The 21,940-nt window shown below is 42.9% G+C and overlaps 1 protein-coding gene across 3 annotated transcripts in view; it reads right to left on the reverse strand.

The window, feature by feature from the left end:
* Positions 1–7,840: 7,840 nt before the first annotated feature.
* The window catches only part of ITGA1 (integrin subunit alpha 1), a 462,364-nt gene continuing 448,264 nt past the window's right edge, over positions 7,841–21,940 (reverse strand). For 2 of the 3 annotated variants that reach the window (XM_029577622.1, XM_029577640.1), the window contains 2 exons: positions 16,305–16,421; positions 10,676–12,245 (listed from right to left, as the gene is read on the reverse strand). In XM_029577622.1, the coding sequence (XP_029433482.1) occupies positions 12,198–12,245; positions 16,305–16,421 (165 nt within the window). In that variant the 3' untranslated portion in view covers positions 10,676–12,197. Of the gene's footprint in view, positions 10,519–10,675; positions 12,246–16,304; positions 16,422–21,940 lie in introns of those variants that run through there. The other variant, XM_029577630.1, reaches the window with a different exon arrangement.

Consider the following 21,940-nt stretch of genomic DNA (forward strand, 5'->3'; position numbering starts at 1 on the left):
GTTTCTTTTGTTAAACCTCTAGCTTGTAACAATTTTTTCTGCAAATATTTTTGCCCTTCCTGAAATTGCCAGAAAGCCCATAGGCAAAAGATACACTATTTCAAAATCATGCATAAGCAAACTGTCTTGTAACTTTTTACATACGTTTTGCTTGCAAACTAAATATGGCACTAATATGTACATCTGGCACAAAATGGGAGCAACTTATGAACACATATTTTCAAAGGGTTTCATGGCTATGCAGTAAAACATTTTACAACTAGGATAATAATGGAAATTAAAATTGCTCATTTTGTACACTATAATGGTTTTAACAAACCAAAGTCAGTGGTCAAATATTTAGTACAACCATTTATGACTAAGAACATTTTTACATTCCAAGCATCAAGATGTCAAGCTTTTAATTATATTACATTAACCTCACACAGTAATTTAAACACAAGCATAGCATATAATTGATGGATAATGAATGGTTTCCCTCTGCAGATTTTTCATTTATAGTATAGCAGATTTTATTACTCTCCCATGTGGTTATAGACTAATGATTACCCATTTACAGGATTATGTTACATTATTGCAGATAGCTATCTTGATTATTTGAGATGTTTTAAACACATGATTCCTACTTAACCTAAGCAGGCAGAGCTGGGTTTCTATTTTTCTAATCAACAATACACATTTTTTATTATGATCAGTACTTGCGGTAAATTCTACTGCATGAATTAGAATAAGATACCATACTCTACCTACTCGAGTGCTATTAGGACTGATTTTGGAATTGGAGGTCTTTGTTTTCAGCCCTGATATGGATAGTTTCGAGATGATAGTCAGCTCATGGCTGTGAATCTTGCAGTTCTTGGCTTCAAACTAGTCTACTTAGTAATGAAATAAAGGAAGCATAGGTTCCACATTAGGAATCACCATTCAGGAAAAGAATCTAGGCGCCATTGTTGATAACGCATTGAAATCTTCTGTTCAGTGTGCCACAGCAGCCAAGAAAGCAAATAAAGTGCTAGGAATAATTAGGAAAGGAATGGAGAAGAGAATATCATAATGCCTCTGTGTCGCTCCATGGTGCGACCTCATCTTGAATATTGTTATGCATTTCAAATCACCACATCTCAAAAAAGATATAGCTGAATTAGAAAAGGTACAGAGAAGGGCGACCAAAATGATGAAGGGAATGGAACGATTCCCCTCTGAGGAAAGGCTAAAGAGATTCAAACTCTTCAGCTTGGAGAAGAGATGGCTGAGGGGAGATATGAAAGAGATCTATAAAATGAGAGGAGTGGAACGAATAAATGTTAATTGGTTGTTTACTCTTTCAAAAGGTACAAAGACCAAGGGACACACAATGAAGTTACCAGGTGATATATTTAATAGGGATGTGAATCGTTTTAGGACGATTAAAATTATCGTCCGATAATTTTAATATCGTCTTAAACCGTTATGGAACACAATACAATAGAGATTCTAACGATTTATCGTTATAAATCGTTAGAATCGTGAGCCGGCACACTAAAACCCCCTAAAACCCACCCCCGACCCTTTAAATTAAATCCCCCACCCTCCCGAACCCCCCCCAAATGACTTAAATAACCTGCGGGTCCAGCGGCGGTCCGGAACAGCAGCGGTCCGGAACGGGCTCCTGCTCCTGAATCTTGTTGTCTTCAGCCGGCGCCATTTTCCAAAATGGCGCCGAAAAATGGCGGCGGCCATAGACGAACACGATTGGACGGCAGGAGGTCCTTCCGGACCCCCGCTGGACTTCTGGCAAGTCTCGTGGGGGTCAGGAGGCCCCCCACAAGCTGGCCAAAAGTTCCTGGAGGTCCAGCGGGGGTCAGGGAGCGATTTCCCGCCGCGAATCGTTTTCGTACGGAAAATGGCGCCGGCTGAAGACAACAAGATTCAGGAGCAGGAGCCCGTTCCGGACTGCTGCCGTTCCGGACCGCCGCTGGACCCGCAGGTTATTTAAGTCATTTGGGGGGGGGTTCGGGAGGGTGGGGGATTTAATTTAAAGGGTCGGGGGTGGGTTTTAGGGGGTTTTAATGTGCCGGTTTTGCGATTTTTCGATTTTTTGATTTTTCACGATTTTTCACGATATTTTACCCCCCCAAACGGCAACAATACGATTCCCTCCCCCTCCCAGCCGAAATCGATCGTTAAGACGATCGAGGACACGATTCACATCCCTAATATTTAAAACTAAGAAGGGAGCAAATTTTTTTTTTTTTTTTTATTCAACTCATACTTAAGTTCTGGAATTTATTGCCAGAGGATGTGGTGAAAGCTATTAGTGTAGCTGCATTTAAAAAAAAGTTTGGACAAGTTCCTGGAGCAAAAGTCCATAAACAATTTTTAGGTGGACTTGGGGAACTCCACTACTTATGTCTGGGATAAACAGCATGGATTCTCTTTACCCTTGGCATCTTGCCAGGTACTTGTGAACTGGATTGGCTACTGTTGGAAACAGGATACTGGGCTTGATGCACCTGTGGCCTGACCCAGTATGGCAAGTCTGATGTTCTTATAGTTTAGTGGTTACATATGTCTTGAAATGCGAGTCCAAACCCCCACACTATTCATGAACCTCAGGAAGTTAATGTATGCCTTTGCACTTCAAATTACTCAGTTATAATTTAGTGACATTGACATTAGTCTTCCTCCCTTTGGTATACTACCATGCAGGTTAGGTGCCAAAAAATGTGCCGCTGGGCTATCCATCCTTATGATGATTGCAAGCATGGCTTTTAAGTGCTATAAACTAGGGATGTGAATCGTTTTAGGACGATTAAAATTATCGTCCGATAATTTTAATATCGTCTTAAACCGTTATGGAACACAATACAATACAGATTCTAACGATTTATCGTTATAAATCGTTAGAATCGTGAGCCGGCACACTAAAACCCCCTAAAACCCACCCCCGACCCTTTAAATTAAATCCCCCACCCTCCCGAACCCCCCCCCAAATAACTTAAATAACCTGCGGGTCCAGCGGCGGTCCGGAACGGCAGCGGTCCGGAACGGGCTCCTGCTCCTCAATCTTGTCGTCTTCAGCCGGCGCCATTTTCCAAAATGGCGCCGAAAAATGGAGGCGGCCATAGACGAAAAAGATTGGATGGCAGGAGGTCCTTCCGGACCCCCGCTGGACTTTTGGCAAGTCTCGTGGGGGTCAGGAGGCCCCCCACAAGCTGGCCAAAAGTTCCTGGAGGTCCAGCGGGGGTCAGGGAGCGATTTCCCGCCGCGAATCGTTTTCGTACGGAAAATGGTGCCGGCAGGAGATCGACTGCAGGAGGTCGTTCAGCGAGGGTTCCGGCGCCTCGCTGAACGACCTCCTGCAGTCGATCTCCTGCCGGCGCCATTTTCCGTACGAAAATGATTCGCGGCGGGAAATCGCTCCCTGACCCCCGCTGGACCTCCAGGAACTTTTGGCCAGCTTGTGGGGGGCCTCCTGACCCCCACGAGACTTGCCAAAAGTCCAGCGGGGGTCCGGAAGGACCTCCTGCCGTCCAATCTTTTTCGTCTATGGCCGCCGCCATTTTTCGGCGCCATTTTGGAAAATGGCGCCGGCTGAAGACGACAAGATTGAGGAGCAGGAGCCTGTTCCGGACCGCTGCCGTTCCGGACCGCCGCTGGACCCGCAGGTTATTTAAGTTATTTGGGGGGGGGGGTTCGGGAGGGTGGGGGATTTAATTTAAAGGGTCGGGGGTGGGTTTTAGGGGGTTTTAATGTGCCGGTTTTTTCGATTTTTTCGATTTTTAACGATTTTTTAACGATTTTTTCACGATATTTTACCCCCCCAAACGGCAACAATACGATTCCCTCCCCCTCCCAGCCGAAATCGATCGTTAAGACGATCGAGGACACGATTCACATCCCTACTATAAACTGTGTCAGCTGCTCTTTAAGGGGCTAATTTTCAAAGGCAATTACATGCTTAGAATCTGGTCTTATGCAGGCAAGTGTCTCTTTGAAAATAGCCCTGAAAGATATGAGCATAAAAGATTGCGAGGAACAAGAATGTGCATGTTCTTTTACGTGCATATTAAACAGGCGTTTCTGGTAGAGAGCGTTTGGGTGGGATCAAGATTTGCTTTCAATTTTTGAAAGCACATCTACAAATACAATGCTCAAAGTGACACCTACACTTGGGCACATGCCATTTTGTGCGTATATGCCGGGGTTTCATGCCCACAAACCTGCTTTGAAAATTCTGGTTAAAGACTGTGGGTAAAAAGTACTCATCAATATTAAGCTATGCGGCCTGCTTGAACATTACCCTCCCCATGTACAGTATTATATAAGTGCAAAATATTATGTTTACTATGACATAGTGGAAATGTAGTAGTCTGTGAGTAATGTAAATGTGTTACTTTTTTTGGGAATACCTTATGTCACATATTTTTGTACAGAGAAAAGCAATTATTTGGTGAGAGCTTCTAGTGATTGACCTGGAACAGGATGTTATGTTAGCACTATTACTTACAGTTAAGAGGGCCCCTGAGTTACATTTATACGCCCGGATTTTAAAAGGGCATCGTGCGTACATTTCGGGGTTTATGTGCGCGGCCGGGCTTTGTGTGCCGCATGCATTTTACAAATGGCCCGGCCATGCGCGTAAACCCCAGTACACACAGAAGTGCTGGCCGAAGGAAAAGGGGCAGCCCAGGGGGCATGGTCTGGGCAAGGAGAGGTGGGGCATAGGCCAGGACAGGGCCATTAGCCACTATCCTGGGGAAGCATGAACTGGCAGTTGGCCCTCGTGCGCAGATTACTTCGGCTCCTCCGGAGAAGTAAGTAGGAAAATAAAATATTTGAGGATAGTTAGAGTAGGTTTAGGGGGCGAGGAGGAGAGGGGAAGAGGGAGGAAGGATAGAGTTAGGGGTAGGAAAGTTCCCTCTCAGACCACTTCTTAATTGGAGTGGACTGGAAGCGAACTGGGGACCAGCTGATCTCGTTGTCGCATGTAGGTTTTAAAATTCCGTCTCCGGTGCGAGCGAATTGCGGGCCACCTGCACATGCCCGCATGGATTTCAAAATATGGCGCGCTTGTGCTTCTGGCCATTGGATTTTATAATGGTGCACGCATGTTATAAAATTGGCACGTGCATGTGTGTGCACTGCGAACCGCGTGCACGCGCGGGTCTTAAAATTGACACTATAGTTTTTAAAGTTATCCTATTATATTATTACATTTCTCATGTTGCTGACCCTCCTGACAATGCCTTAGGGCAAAACATGGACCATTTTAGGGTACTCACTGATATTAGAATTGCCTATTTATTTGATTTTCTTTCATTACAAATTTTGAAGATGACTTGAGTTGCACTTTTTGAGACTAGACCTAAAGGTATTCATTACACACCTTTTCTATTTTTGAATAACTAACAATTAAACATATATGTTCTGTGATTCCATATAAGGTATAGTTTGAATAAAAAGCATTTGTGAATATGTTTATTTTAATTTTTGTTTACTTCTGCATGATTCCTTGTTTTCTTAATTAGCAATATATCTTAGTTACTAGTTTATGGAACGTGTAATTAAACTTATTAACGTTACTCTGTGGATCATGCAAATCTTCATGTTTGTCAAGGATCCTTAAACCTCAATTCTGTCCTGAATGAGGAAATTAATGGTAACTTCTTGAGGTCTAGATTGACTGCAATGAAATTACTATTTCAATGTGTAATAATAACTCAAAGATTTGAGACAAGCCTTGCATGGAAGATAACTGCATCCTTCATCTTTAACACATACCAGAATCATAAGCACATCTCATTCTATTTGTGGGCAGCATTAGAATATTTTTGTCAAATTAACTCCAAAATGAAATATGTGATTTACTTGTATTACTGGATGTCCTAAAGTAAATGTGCTTAATGAGTTTTCTTTGCTGCAAGTTCTTTTTTTTTTTTTAATTATAATTTATATGTTAATCCTAATAGTGTACAATATTTGGGGCAGATGGCAAATTCCAATATATTTATCTCTGTTTCAGGTATTAGAATGCCAAAATCTGGGCCCTGATTCATCAAGGCATTTTCCCATAGATACAGAATGGGAGAAATGCCTTAGTGAATCAGGCCCAGAGTTAGATATTTTTCAGTAAGTTTTACATATAAATATTTCCTTACTTTGCATTACGGGGCCTATTTTTAGTTCTTTCCTAAACAATTTTCAGCATTGCTTTGCAAAAAAATTATTCACATAGGTTTTAAAATGCCATTTAACTACTAATGCAATATGATTTTGTATCCTTGCACTAAATAATGTCCCAGATATTGCGATCATGCTTATCATGCATTGGAAACCCTAGAATGCATTAGGTAAATAGCATGTGCATGTTGCTTACTGAGGGGAAGCTAAATAGCATGATCATAATAAGATTAGGCTTAGTACTCTTTCCTTCTTGCCTTCTCCTACATACTTTCAAAGGGTATACAAGAAAGACTGGTACATGGGGTTTTTTGGTCAGTGCAGAGCAAAGAAGTGGAACAACTAATACACACTAGAAGTGGAGGTGAATGGAGATCTGAGTTCCAAAAATTGTTTAAAACCATTTGCCTTCTGTGTCAGTAAGGGTCTTCAAAGAACAATGTAAAAGAATGTGGTTGGGGACAGAAGAAGTCAGGGAATGGGGCAACCCAATGTTGGGATTACTACCTGATAATCCCCTTTTCCTTAGTGTAGACAGATGGACTCAGTACAAATGGGATAGTATCCGCGTGCTAGCAGTTGGAGATGGATCTGACGTCAGCACGGGGGCGTATATATCCCCACAGGAAGCGTAGCTATTCAGTAATCTTCCTTGCAAAAGCTGTTATAGTGTACTGACGAACAGTTAAAAAGTGAAACAGGATTCCCCTGACCGATTGATAGTAGCTGGAGACCGCCAGCATTCCCAACCGAAAGGCGTGGACACCTGGTAGAGTGTACGCTCTCATGGAAACAGATGACATGGCTTACCTGGAATCGGTGATACCCATGTACGCAGGCAGCTGGGCGGGATGCTGAGTCCATCTGTCTACACTAAGGAAAAGGGGATTATCAGGTAGTAATCCCAACATTTCCTGGCGTGTAGCCAGATGGACTCAGTACAAATGGGATGTACAAAAGCTTTACTCCCCACCTGGGCGGGAGGCTGCCTGAGGCCCATGTAACACCGCCCTGGCATCTAGAATGAGAAGAAAAGAGAAAAATTAAAGTAGTCTTGGAAAGCACGCTCAACTAGCGTGCAGGCACTCCAAACTGCTTTGGAGACGGAAATTACTGAATAGCTACGCTTCCTGTGGGGATATATACACGCCCCCGTGCTGACGTCAGATTCGTCTCCAACTGCTAGCACGCGGATACTATCCCATTTGTACTGAGTCCATCTGGCTACACGCCAGGAAAAGAGAAATCTGACCATCTTGTTTCAGAAGGGCACCAGCACCTGATCATTTCCCCCTTCTATAACCACTCTGTAATGTAGGTAGGTACCAAAATGGCTGTAACACATAGGGGTAGATTTTAAAAGAAATGCGCGCAGGCAACATGTGCGCGTGCTACCCGGCACGCGCACATGTATGCCCGATTTTATAACATTTTATAAAATCAGGGGTCGGCGCTTGCAAGGGGGTGCACAATTATGCACCTTACGTGCACTGAGCCGCGCTGCCTTCCCCCCTAACCTGACCTTCTCACCCCTTCCCCTACTCTAACCCCCCCAAATTTTAAATTTATCTTTTGCACCTGCCCAGAGGCGCACGATCCCAAGCACAGCGGCAAATGGCCGCTGTGCCTGGAGCCTCTGACCCCGCCCACTCCCCGCCCCTTTAGTAACTTACACGCGTCCTGGGGCTTTATGTGCATTGCTGGGCCTTTTGAAAATTGGCCCGGCGCGCGTAACCTTTTAAAAATCTGGCCCATAGTCTGTCAATGCCTCCAAGCTCACACAGAGGCCGATGTAATAAGGTGCGCTGAAGCTGCCGTGGGTTTGTGTGTGGATGTACACACATTTGTATGTGTGTTTTCCTGCACAAATTCCAACTCAGGAATGTAATAAGGGTTTTGTGCACAGGAAAAAAGCACGTACGAATGCGCTTACAGACCCGTGGTTTTTCCTGGGGGATGCATGCTAACGGCATGCAAAGGAGGTGATTAGCTAATCATAGGAGCTGCGCTAATGCTAGTTAGGGCTTTTTAATGCGTTTTTTTACCGTCATGGTCAGGGCACGAGTTACGTGTCAGTGCCAACTCAGGGGGCCTATGTCAGCATCCAAGCGTCCTGAAAACCACCTAACTGAGCGCCTATCTCGGTGTCCAAGTGGCCAGCTTGGTTAGGTGCCTTTCTGGCCACTCATGAAAATATTTGCTAAGTTTCTTGCAGCACAGCTATTTGAAATATTAAAAATACTTTCCAGGGTCATACTTTCAATTAATAGGGAGACCCATTCGCTCGATCTCTTGTGTGTGGATTATCAGTGTGGGTTTTGAGCACAGATATGGCCGCTTATTACATAGGCCCTTACCACGCTTAGGTATGCGCATTTTTCCACACATGCGTGGATTTCTGCGTACAAATCATTTGCATAATTCATTTTTTTACATCCCGCGGAAGGAGCAGCTTCAGCCGCGTGTGGTGATCAAAATCCGTGCTCATAACTAGCGCCTGTTTTACTGTGAATCTTATTACATCAGCCCCATAAAGAGTTCTGTACTCAAACCAAAACAACTGATTAGCTCATAGAAGTTTTTGAGGTGGTGATTATTTATTATCTTCAAGGTAGACTAATGATGTCAATGCCAGCAAAGACAGTAAATATATTTGTGAATTTTATTTTTGAAATGTTCAAGTGTGCGTCAGTGTCTCCTCTCTCATTTCATTCTCTTTCTCTCTGTCATTCTTTCTCCTTCCTCCATGTTTCCTCCTCCCATCCTGCTGATAGGAGGTGAAAACGTTTTTATATTGTGGAGGTCAGACAGAAAGGACTAGGGAGGGCCCACTGGCTAGTCACCTAATGCTGGGGGTGGGGTGGAGTAGGAGTCTCACTGGAAGGAGTACCTCTGCCTCTGTGACATGTCAGGTTGTTGAATTGGCCCCACAGAAACTGCTGTTAAGGATGAAGTTTTAAAACAGCTGCAGTGATTCTTAGACTGATCACCATAGCAAGGACACTGATGAGTCTGACAATCATGCCAGCATTTTGGGAGTGTGGCATTTCTAGATGCCAGTAAAACCTCCTATATTGTCCATGGCAATGCCTGAAGTAATTCCTAAAGACCCTCAAAAATGTTTGCATTTGCCTTGAGAAGACATGCTTGTAGCGTGGATATATGTGGGTGTGTGTAGGGAATGGAGCAAAGGGTATGTCTATTGTGTTTTTATGCAGCTAAGACAAGAATATTAATATAAATTTAACCTCAAGGATCCTCTCACTAAATGTCTTCTAGTTCTAATTTAACATGCATGAAAGCCATTCCTGCATAGTGCACGACATCCATAGTGTATGCTAATCTTTATTCTATAAGTCTTTATTTCTGTTATATAGTTTCTTTGAACCTTTCATGTAGCTGTAGGAGAAGATATAAATCTGAATAAATCCAAAGGATGAGCGATGTTATGTATGCAGTCATCTGTAATATGATTTTATTACTTGCTTCAGACTTGGATTTTGAAATTTAAAAGTTAAATGTAATGATACTACAATTCATCTGAACATATTAGAGATGACAAAGTCTAATTTTGGATGCATGTATCTACTGTTTAGTCAGATTTGTTTTAAAGAAATACTGGTTTTACTATTTTATTCCAATTTTAAAATTACTGGTTGAAATATAGTTTAATTTTTCTGCTTATATTTCCATGCACTGTAAATCATATAAAAATAATTGCCAATTTATTGATTTTTAATTTATCTAAAAAAATATAAGGGTGTGATTAATTGCATATGTATTAGTATCCTAATATATAAAATAGGGTCACATCAATCGGTAAGAATGATTATATTCTTACAAATGGATAAACAAGTATAAACACAACTTAATATGTTTAAATTAACATATATTTACATTTATTATTGGTGGTGAGCAATATAATCAGATGCCACAGCAGAAAAACCCATCCATTGGAGAAGTTAAGCTACCATGGTTTTCCTTGTTTTTAAAAGTGAAACTTACCAAGAGGACTCTTACATATCTATTAACAGTTGTATAAAAATAATGTGGAAATCTTCCTGCACAGATGTAGAGCATTTTAAAAATAGTTCTGTAAACCACATTGAATAGCTAGCACTGGTGTGAAGCTTCTAGATTGGCTACAGTAGTGGGCATTAATGTATAAGAAGGCGGCAGACTCCATGGTTTGGTCACTGCGGAGGCCTTTGAGGCAGCAGGACTTGGGTACACTATGGAGCAATCCTTCTTATGGAAGAGGGGCTCTGAAGCTCTGTCTTTGGGGAAGAGTTCCCTTCATCCCTCAGTCAATGAGGGATTCGAGATTACCTGGGCATGTCATCTGGAGACAGGGTTCTAAAATAAGAGGAGGGAAAAAAGTACTATAAGAAGCCTGCTATTGTAAAAATAGTGTCATCTCTATGGCAGCTACAGAAAATATCTTAACAACATTTTATTTCAAATGCTTTAAAATAGATATCTTTTTTTCAATAGCAATATTAATTTCCAGGCCTGAAATTTTCCAGAAACGATTGGTAGAGAGGCACTATACTTATGGTTACTAGAGATGTGAATTGTTTTTTTTTTGTTTTGTTTTTTTTCATTTTGTAGTTTGGTTCAGGTCCCCCATAGGTTTCCACGGTTCGTGATTTTTTTTTTTTTCATGGTTCCCGAATCACGTGTTAGTGAGCACCAACACGAAATATGATTTTTTCCAAAATTTCAGAAAAATTTCTTTCGTTTCAGAGCGCTTCTGAACCATGATGAATTAGACAATTTCATTGAAATTGTCTATTTCGTTTAAAACAAATGCACATCTCTAATGGTTACTAACTGAGAGGCCTGCTCCAATAGGGAATAGTGCCTAACTTTTTCTTTTTGATTATTATCTGAACATAAGTCTATCAGGTCGCAGCTTATGGAAAAAGTAACCTTTACTTTTCAGTGGGGTTCAATTGCTTCCTTATAATAGGAAGCTTAGCAGGAAATCAATATTAGCACATGGATCAATATAATAGTTTACATCTATTCTATGTACAGAATAAATATATTCTTTATTCTATAGTGGAGAAATAAAAAGAAGCTTACAGTTAAAATGCTGGCTCAGTGGTGTATAGTGGTATAATATGGCACACATAGTGCAATGCTTTAAAGAAGCAAATAACTTTATTAAACCAGGTTTTCTGTTATTTGAAGCTTGGTATGGACTACAAGCTCTGTATTCCCATGAAAATGCTTTTTCAATCCTTTGTTGAGCCTATCAAAAGCCAAATTTCCTCAACTAGATCTCTGGTAGGCCTTTGCAGGGATCAGAGTACTTGAGCATGCAGAACTCAAAAAGTCTAGAAAATGACCCTGTCTTTAACGCTCCTCTGAGGAGTGCACAGAATTATTAGTATCATTGATTGTCTTTCAAGTCTTATGAAAAAAATCTGTAGCTGCTCCTTCCATGTATTCGCATATACTCTTAGATGCATGGGTCAGTCACTGAAGATTGTCAAGGCAGTCAGATCCTTTTGTGTTGTATGAAATGCCAGGTCAATTGCACTATAACACATACACTGGTAGTAATCTTTGTTGCTTCAAGACTCCATTCCATGTAACTCATTTTTAAGATGTTGACTCTTAGACTCAATGGCAAATGAGTTCTTGCCTCCTCTTCTTTGGAGAATTCAGGATCATGTTAAAAGAAGGCAATAGCTCTTGTTCTTTTTTTCTTGATTCCTTATGGTTCCCACATTGAACACGTATTTGATTTGAAAAACAACAGCATAATTTCCTCAAGCAAAGTAAAACTACTTCAGCATTTCAACATTATAAGGATTTGATGCTCACTGAAATGCATCAAACTTTTACTGATATTACTTTAGAAAATAGACTCTGTGTTGGCAGAATTATGAATTCAGTTTGTATAAAACAGTCATCTTGGAAGACGTTTTGAAAAATATGATACAATAAACAGATTAGATGTGCCATACTGATTGAAGACCTGAGAAAATGTACTTTTGTAATCTTACATTTTTCTCTCGCACATTTCACTTTTCTTCCATTTTCTTCTTTAGAGGTCTTTTGAAAAATCCAGCCTGCAAAATTGAATATAATGAGGCCATTATAAGGTTGAGCATAGCATTAAAGTTTTGATTCCATTTTTAGATATCTACTCTTCTATACTATAACCTATACATCATTGTTCCTAGCACAATGTCAGAAGTAGAATGTACATTTCAGAATAATGACAGACACTGCAGAGGGTAACTTTCAAAGCCATTTCCATGAGCAAAATGGTGCTTTACCTGGGGAAAAGGTATTTTACAAAACGGCCTGCCCAATATGCAAATAAACATATGTGCATAATTCCTGGGTACACATACTTTTACTAGCAGTTTGAAAAGGCGTTCTTGCAGATGGAGCTGAGGGGTACGGTTGGGAATTATGAGCACACTTTTGCATTTTCAAAAATAGTATGCATATAATTTTCCCTGGAAAAAACTACATGCACACTTTAGCAGGTGGAGATGTGTGCAGGTTCTTCTGGTGGGATAATTTTCAAAGGGAAAGTATGCATATACTTTCCCTTTGAAAACTGATATAAAGTCTGTTGCTAAAAACTACTTGCAAGCTTTACACCAATGAGAGCAGTGACAAAATTATCTCACAGTGTAATAGACATTGCTATCCCTTTATAACAAACCACTTTATTATTAATCTTGATTATAACAAAAGGAAATCTTGCCCTCTATAACACATATTGCAAATTATTTATTATGAAACTGATATCCCACAACAAATTTTCCTTATAAAAAGTAAAGGCCTCAATAGTGAAAACAATCCATTTAGGTAAATCAGCCGGATAAGACTTATCCAGCTAACTTTACATGGGATATTCAGCAGCACAACACTACTTAGCTGGCTAAGGCCTGAATTTACTAACACCGTCGGGCTCTTTGAATCCCACGGTACAGGGGGCAGCAAAACGGGAGGGGGGCGGTCCTGTGATAGCCGGCAGCGATCGCACCTCCGTGGTGCGATCGCTGCCGGCGTCGCGCCGAATAACTACACCATGAAAGGTGTAGTTATTCGGCGCGAAATAGGCAGTGATACGGAAGCTTACTGTTTCGCCGTCAGCACCGTCTTCACGGCGTCCGCCCCGGTGCTGCCCTGACTCCTCCTCTTCCTGTCTTGACACTGCCCACATTTAGTAATCGCATGCGAATAGGGACTTTTCGCATGTGAAGAGTCCCTTTTCTTGCGCGATCACTTTAGTAAATGACCCCCTAAGTTAGACCTGATGTATGGCAGGTCTAACTTATCTGATTAATCTAACCTGATAGGTATGAATATTGCTATTTATCTAGCTTAGGGCCTCATTTACTAAGCATTTTCCCCATAGACACATAATGGCATAAATGTTGTAGTAAATCAGGCCCTAAGTTAGCTAAATATGTAGCACCGCACCGATTCACCCACTGTCCACCCACAACTTATCCATCTGTCTACTTAACTGGATAAGTGACATATTCAGGTAAGTGGAGGCTGATGAATGTAACTAAATATTCAGTGGCCATCAATTAGCCAGATAAGTCTGACTTATCTGGCTAAGTAGCATTTCAATATCAAGCTCAAAGTTGTCAATTCCCAACTCATTGGTTATGAAAATAGTCTACTCTGACAAAAAAAAAAAAAAATATATATATTCATATATATATACACGCACACACCTTTGTTAAGTAATAACTATCCTCTATGGGGCAGATTTTAAAAAGTTGTGCGAGCGCGTACTTTTGTTTGCGCAGCAGGCGCGAACAAAAAGTACGCCTGATTTTATAAGATACGCGGGTAGCCGTGCGTATATTATAAAATCTGGGGTTGGTGCGCGCAAGGCTGCGCAAAATCGGCAGCCTGCGCGTGCTGCGCAGCCTGCCTCCGTTCCCTCCAAGGCCGCTCCGATTTCGGAGCGGCCTTGGAGGGAACTTTCCTTCGCCCTCCCCGCACCTTCCCCTCCCTTCCCCTACCTAACCCACCCCCCTTACCTTTGTCGGCAAAGTTACGCCTGCTGGAAGCAGGCGTAACTTTGCGCGCGTCGGCCGGCAGCCCCGCTCCGTCCTCCGGTCCCGGGGGCTGGTCCGGAGGCCTCGGCCAATTATTTTGTCATATGTGGCACAGTTCTGGATGCCTCATGGATGGCTTCATTGGAGGAGAGTGGAGGAATGAAGAGGCTGTATTGTCTCCTGAGGTATGAATAGCTCCATTTGTGATGGCAGAGAAAGGATTTGGTATTTCCCCTCCCCTACATGGGCAAGCAGTGATGACGCCATTGTTTGCAGAGTGACAGGAGGAGAGAGAATTGTGCCAGATCTCGGGGAGCTGGGGGTCCTGACTGAACTGTAAGGTCCAATGAAGCAGCACTGGAGCCACAGAAGCCAGTTGGGGTAGATTAGGTACAATGAAGGAGGAAGGGATTTTGTGAGTCTGGTGATGCAATTCCTGGGGCACAAGCCATAAGAATTTTGCAGACACTTTAGCCAGGGCTGGATTATTTGAAGTGCCCTGAATCTTTTAACCTTGAATCGATATAAGATTCTATAGCTGCATTGGAGCCATCCCTGTTTGTACAAATTCTATAGTGATCTGACCGATTAGAAGTGATATCTTCAGTCTCTGCTTAAAAGATATGTGCTTGAAGTGTTAAAGATGCCTACAACATCATGTCCTCTTTCAAAAATATATTATCTTCCTCAGGCAGGGAGGGCCAGCAATCCCAGATATCTCTTGACAGTCTCAGTTTGACTGGATTTCGTGGGAGGTTGGGTGTAGATGCTGTATCGTCATCAACTTTGCTCAATTAGCTTTGGGATTACATTTAGAGATGTTTCTTTTTTGTCCAGTCTTTGCATAGGCTTGGCGACGTGGGCGAGCCCCGGGACGCGCATAAGTCTCAGGGCTTGCAAAAAGGGGCAGTCGGGGGCAGGGCCAGGGGGCGTGGTGTCGGCTTCGGGGCACGTTCGTGGGTGTGGGGGCGGTCCGGGGGCATGGCCGAGTGCCCCGACACAGTGGCCTGTGTCGGGGCCTGCTGCACCAGCAGACAGCCGGCGCGCGTAAGTTATGACTGCCTGGAGGCAGGCGTAACTTTGCTGATAAAGGTTAGTAGGGGGATTTAGGTAGGGCTGGGGGGGTGGGTTAGATAGGGGAAGGGAGGGGAAGGTGGGGGGGAGGCGGAAGGAAAGTTCCCTCCGAGGCCGCTCCGATTTCGGAGCGGCCTCGAAAGGAACGGGCAGTGCGCACAGGGCTCGGCGCACACAAGTTGCACAAATGTGCACCCCCCTTGTGTGCACTGACCCTGGATTTTATAAGATACGCGTGGCTACGCGCGTATCTTATAAAATCCAGCATATTTTTATTTGCGCCTGGTGCGTGAACAAAAGTACGCGCGCGTAGATTTATAAAATCTACCCCTAAGCATGCTGGGCCTATTTTAGAAAGGCCTGGCAATGCGCATAAAGCCCTGGGACACGCGTATGTCCCAGGGCTTTGAAAAAGGGGCGGGGAGGGGGCAGGCCAGGGGCGGGGCCAGAGGTCTCTGGCACAGTGGCCATTTGCTGCTGTGTTGGAGGATTGTGTGCTGGCAGGCTGCCGGCAGGCGCAACAGGTAAAATAAAGGTCAGGGGGGTTTAGGATAGGTCTAGAGGGAGGGAGGTTAGGTTAGAGAGTTGGGAAGTTCCCTCCCAGGCCGCTCCGAAATCGGAGCGGCCTGGGAGGGAACAGGGGAAGGCTGTGGGCGTCAGCGTGTGTAAGTTGCACAATCGTGCACCTCCTTGTGCTCGCCGACCCCTGATTTTATAACTTGTGTGCACATGTTATAAAATCAGGCATCCATGTACGTGCGCCGGGTAGCTCACGCACATGGACATGCACGTCAAACTTTTAAAATCTTCCCCTTATTAATCAAATAGATATGCCTTCATTTCAAGTCACATAAGAATGTTAAGCTTTCTGGGGCAGATGACTCTTATTTACTATACTGTATCTGTATGATATGTTAAGTATCTATTCTGTCCCTGCAGTGTGGCACAAACTATCAGCACTATATATATAGAAATAAAATTATATGTGTCTGCGTGTTTCTTAGCATAAATAAACCTTACCTTCCAGAGTGCTAAAACAAGCAGGGCGAGAATTAGAAGTCCAGCAAAAACACTCAGCAGAATAACCCATAATGGAACTTGGGCTGGGTGAAGTTCTTTGGAAATTTTAATCATTGTCTGCAAATGATAAACATATAACGATAAAACAATAAATACAGGGTTTGCTTAAAAGCTGTAGAAGGTTTATGAAACCTTTGGATTTGGGTGTAACCAGTCATAATAAACACAAAATTACTAAAACCAGCATTTAGCTGTAGGCTTTTCTAATTGACGCTGCTGCTCTGTAGTCAGCATGCTGTAGTATTATCCAACAGTGAAATTTATTTTTAACAATGTATTTTATTTATTTATTAATATTCCTCTTTTTAGCACTTCAAAACAGATTATATTTGGGAGCCGAAGGTATTTACATAGTTACCATGATAAGGTTTATGGATACAGCCACTGGAGAAACAAGACTTCTTGAGATTAGTCTCCACATGGAGAAAACTAAACTATCTTTTATCATGTCTCAGCACAGAAAACTTACTTATTTATAAAATGTATGAATCGCTTTCCATATGTCATAATACCTCTGTATTGCTCCATGGTGAGACCGCACCTTGAATAGTGAGTGCAATTCTGGTCACCACATCCTAAAAAGGATATAGCTGCACTGGAGAAAGTGCAGAGAAGGGTGACCAAGATGATAAGGGCATGGAACGGTTGCCCTATGAGGAAAGGCTAAAGAAGTTAGGGCTGTTCATTTTGGAGAAGAGACGACTGAAGGGGGATATGACAGAGGTCCACAAAATCCTGAAAGGACTTGAAAAATTAATGTAAATCAGTTATTTACTCTCTCAGATAACAGAAGGACTAGGGAGCACTCCATGAAGTTAGCAAATAGCTCATTTAAAACAAATAGAAGAACATTCTTTTTCACTAAGCGCATAATTAAGCTCTGAAATTCATTGCCAGAGGGTGTGGTTACAGCAGTTAGTGGATCTGGGTTTAAAAAAGGTTTGGATAAGTTCCTAGAGAAAAAAAATCCATAAACTGCTATTAATTAATAAGCAATAGTAGCTTGAGATATATTTAATGTTTGGGTACTTGCCAGGTATTTGTGACTTGGACTGGCCACTGTTGGAAACAGGATACTGGGCTTGATGGATCTTGGTCTGACCCAGTATGGTAATTCTTATGTTCTTATATTTTACAAGACAATTGCCCAAGCAATGTACATAAGAGAACATAAAACAATACATATAATCAACAGAAATAACAAACCCACAATACTAAAATAAACTAAAATCAAAATAAAATAATGAAATAAAACAAAAATAAAAATAAATCATCTTATATATAAAATACCACCCCTCCATTGCACCTTACCAAACTCATCTTCAGCTACTAACATTAAATCTATCTGCTCCTACCTCAGACATCATCAACCATGTCTTCAATTTCCACTGGAACTGCATTAGATCTTTTGCCTGTCTGATTAACCATTGCAAATCATTCCTTAACTTTGAAATTACCATAGAGAAAAATTTATTCTGCATCTTAACATGGCGATAAGATTTAGCAATTAGGAGCCATAACTGATGACAATACTATGATTGTAAATTTCTGGTTGAATGATTCCAAAACAGATGATCTCATATATGTGGTGGACAGGTACCATGCAAGATCTTAAATACACATAATGGAGTACATGTTCAGCATTATTACCAGAGTAATGCTGGAAATGCCCGGGATCGCATGGTACTACAATCTTGGGAAAGAAACAGGGGGCTATGATTCAGCCACTGGGTAGGTGGGAGAGCTTTGAGGGGGAGTGTACATAAGAACATAAGAATATAAGAAATTGCCAGCATCCTGTTTCCAACAGAGGCCAAACCAGGCTTCAAGAACCTGGCAATTACCCAAACACTAAGAAGATCGCATGCTACTGATGCAATTAATAGCAGTGGCTATTCCCTAAGTAAACTTGATTAATAGCCGTTAATGGACTTCTCCTCAAAGAACTTATCCAAATCTTTTTTGAACCCAGCTACACTAACTGCACTAACCATATCCTCTGGCAACTAATTCCAGAACTTTATTGTGCGTTGAGTGAAAATGAATTTTCTCCGATTAGTCTTAAATGTGCTACTTGCTAACTTCATGGAGTGCCCCCTAGTCCTTCTATTATTCGAAAGTGTAAATAACTGATTCACATCAAGCCCTCTCATGATCTTAAAGACCTCTATCATATCACCCCTCAGCCGTCTCTTCTCCAAGCTAAACAGCCCTAACCTCTTCAGCCTTTCCTCATAGGGGAGCTGTTCCATCTCCTTTATCATTTTGGTTGCTCTTCTCTGTACCTTCTCCATTGCAACTATATATTTTTTGAGATGCGGTGACCAGAACTGTACACAGTATTCAAGGTGTGGTCTCACCATGGAGCGATATAGAGGCATTATGACATTTTCCGTTCTATTAACCATTCCCTTCCTAATAATTCCTAACATTCTGTTTGCTTTTTTCACTGCTGCAGCACACTGAGCCGACGATTTTAAAGTATTATCCACTATGATGCCTAGATCTTTTTCCTGGGTGGTAGCTCCTAATATGGAACCTAACATTGTGTTACCACAGCCGCCCATGGCTCATCGCAGACCACGCTGAGCATGTAGCAGACTCCAGGCGAAGTAGTGGAACTTGAAACTGGAACATGATGAAGATTCAGTAGAGGCCTGCACTGGGGCACGCCCTACACAGCCGCCTGAGGCTGATCACAGACCACGCTGGAGTGGAGCAGGTTCTAGCAGAGTCTTGGGCATAGATGGAAGCAGGCAAGGAACTCTGAAGACCGGGACAGGATTCAAGACTCAGGATTCAGGATTCAAGACTCTGAACTTTAAAAACAAGGGTCTTCCGGAGACTTGCGCTGCAGACGAGAAGAAGACCTTGTACCATGAAGCACCCTATACAGACCCCTCCCATGGGCAGGTCATGGGCCACGATGGTGGAATGCCAGGAAAGGTGGATGCAGGAAACTGGGAACTGGTTGCAGAGGTGAAGACGAAAGCATCAGGAACACCGAACATCTGGAACATCAGGACTCAAGAACGGAACCACGGAACATCAGGCCATGGAACAGGCGACGAAGGACGAGACCAGGAACATCAGGACGAGGAGACCAGGAACACAGAACAAAGCCATCTAGACAAGTAAAGACCACAGAGGACCTGGACCGGCAAGGAAGAACATGGACAACCATGAAGTCTGATCCGAAGGCCTCGAAGAACAGTAACTGAGCCCTTTTATAGGGCTGAAGCAGGAAGTGAGCAGATGAGGACTTCCAGAGGGGCCGCAGGCTTTTCCCGCCACTGGCCCTTTAAATAGATTGAAGAGGTGCCAGCCGGCGCCTAGAAGAAGGCCCAGAGAGGAGCGGGATCATGGACAGCGGCGTCCTGCCGCACAAACACAGGAAGGAGCAGGCAGCCTCCAGGCCGCAGCCTCCAGGCCGCAGGATGGCATCAGCCGCATCAGCGGCTTCCCCGGCCTTTCAGGGATGACTTCAGCGGTGGCAGCAGGGTCCCGGCAGCGGAGCAAGGCTGCGACAGCGAGGAAAGCAAAGATGGTGGATTCCTGCCGCCCAGGAGGTCTGGTGGTGGCACAGGGCCGCGAAGCAGGTTGGTGGCAGTGGCTCTACGTCGCAAAGGAGCAGCAACTCAGCGGCGGCACCAGGCCACAAATGTAGACAACAGTGGCGGCCTGGGGTAAGTGAAGGGCCTGCTGACGGGATGGGCTCCGCGAGCAGGATTGTAACATATATTAGGCCCAATTTATATTGGGATGACAAAATTGTATCCTTCGCTATAACCCTGTCTCTGACAATTTTAAGACGTCGCAAAGTATGCATGTACATACCTGTGCGTGCGTCAAGAACATGGGGGTGTAAAAGGGGGCAGGGCATGGGCATTTCTGGGCGGGGCCAAGGGTTCTGCGTGTAACTCCTAATTTTAGAAAAGCTGACCGCGGCATTCGTCAGTGTGTTATCCACATAACTTTACTACTAGTCTAGATGAGGAGCAAATCTGGAGATCTCAAGTTTTAAGGATTTCAGCACAGCATGAGGTTCAAATGAGTGACTTACAGGATGAAGACTCATAGGGGTCTTCAAGACTGCTGAATTACCATATATACTCAAGGGGAGAGAGAGAAGGAGAGCACACATGCACTGTAGGAGAGACAGTCATAGTGGATAACACATTGAAATCATCAGTTCAGTGTGCTGCGGCAGTCAAACAAGCAAACAAAATGTTGGGAATTATTAGGAAGGTGAACAAATCGGAAAATGTCATAATGCCTCTGTATCGCTCCATGGTGAGACCGCACCTTGAATACTGTGTACAATTCTGGTCGCCACATCTCAAAAAAGATATAATTGCGATGGAGAAGGTACAGAGAAGGGCTACCAAAATGATAAGGGGAATGGAACAGCTCCCCTATGAGGAAAGACTAAAGAGGTTAGGACTTTTCAGCTTGGAGAAGAGACGGCTGAGGGGGGACATGATAGAGGTGTTTAAAATCATGAGAGGTCTAGAACGGGTAGATGTGAATAGGTTATTTACTCTTTCGGATAATAGAAAGACTAGGGGGCACTCCATGAAGTTAGCATGAGGCACATTTAAAACTAATCGGAGCAAGTTCTTTTTTACTCAACGCACAATTAAACTCTGGAATTTGTTGCCAGAGGATGTGGTTGGTGCAGTTATTATAGCTGTGTTTAAAAAAGGATTGGATAAGTTCTTGGAGGAGAAGTCTGTTGCTTGCTATTAAGTTCACCTAGAGAATAGCCACCGCCATTAGCAATGGTAACATGGAATAGACTTAGTTTTGGGGTTCTTGCCAGGTTCTTATGGCCTGGATTGGCCATTATTGGAAACAGGATGCTGGGCTTGATGGACCCTTGGTCTGACCCAGTATGGCATATTCTTATGTTCTAACCACTGTAAGAGGGGCACTTTCAGCTCAGAGTGGGTTTGACTCATAAGAACCTTATCCAAACCTTTTTTAAACCCAATTACACTAACTGCCATAACCACATCCTCTGACAATGAATTCCAGAACTTATTCATTGAATGAAAAAGAATGTTTTAAATGAGCTACTTGTTAACTTCATGGAGTGCCCCTTAGTCCTATTGTCTGAGAGAGTAAATAACCGATATACATTTATCTGTTCAAATCCTTCATTCCTTCCCCTATGGCAGGGTGCAAGGGTTTGTAGCACACCAATATAACACTGCACCCATCCCCCAAACCCACCCTCTTTCTTTGGTAGATATATATATAGTGTTATATTGTCTCTCCTACAGTGCTCTCTCTCTCTCTCCCCCTCCCTCCCTCTCCCACCTCCCCTTGGAAGGATATGCAAAAACTGGTTTTTCCCTTGTGTGAGCATATGCGTGTAAAAGCCGCCAGAGCCCTGCTGGCAATACGCACTGGACATTATCTCGAGGCACCTCTTAAGAACACGCAGAGAAGGGGTATTTTAAATGATACGTGCGTAGGTGCGAGCACAATATAAAATTGCAGCGTATCTCTGCTCATGTGCCGATACGCACATTATTTTTAAAATTAGCTAGTAAGACTAATCTTACAAAAGA

This window comes from Rhinatrema bivittatum, chromosome 1, assembly GCF_901001135.1.
Source record: "Rhinatrema bivittatum chromosome 1, aRhiBiv1.1, whole genome shotgun sequence".
Classification (NCBI taxonomy): Eukaryota; Metazoa; Chordata; class Amphibia; order Gymnophiona; family Rhinatrematidae; genus Rhinatrema; species Rhinatrema bivittatum.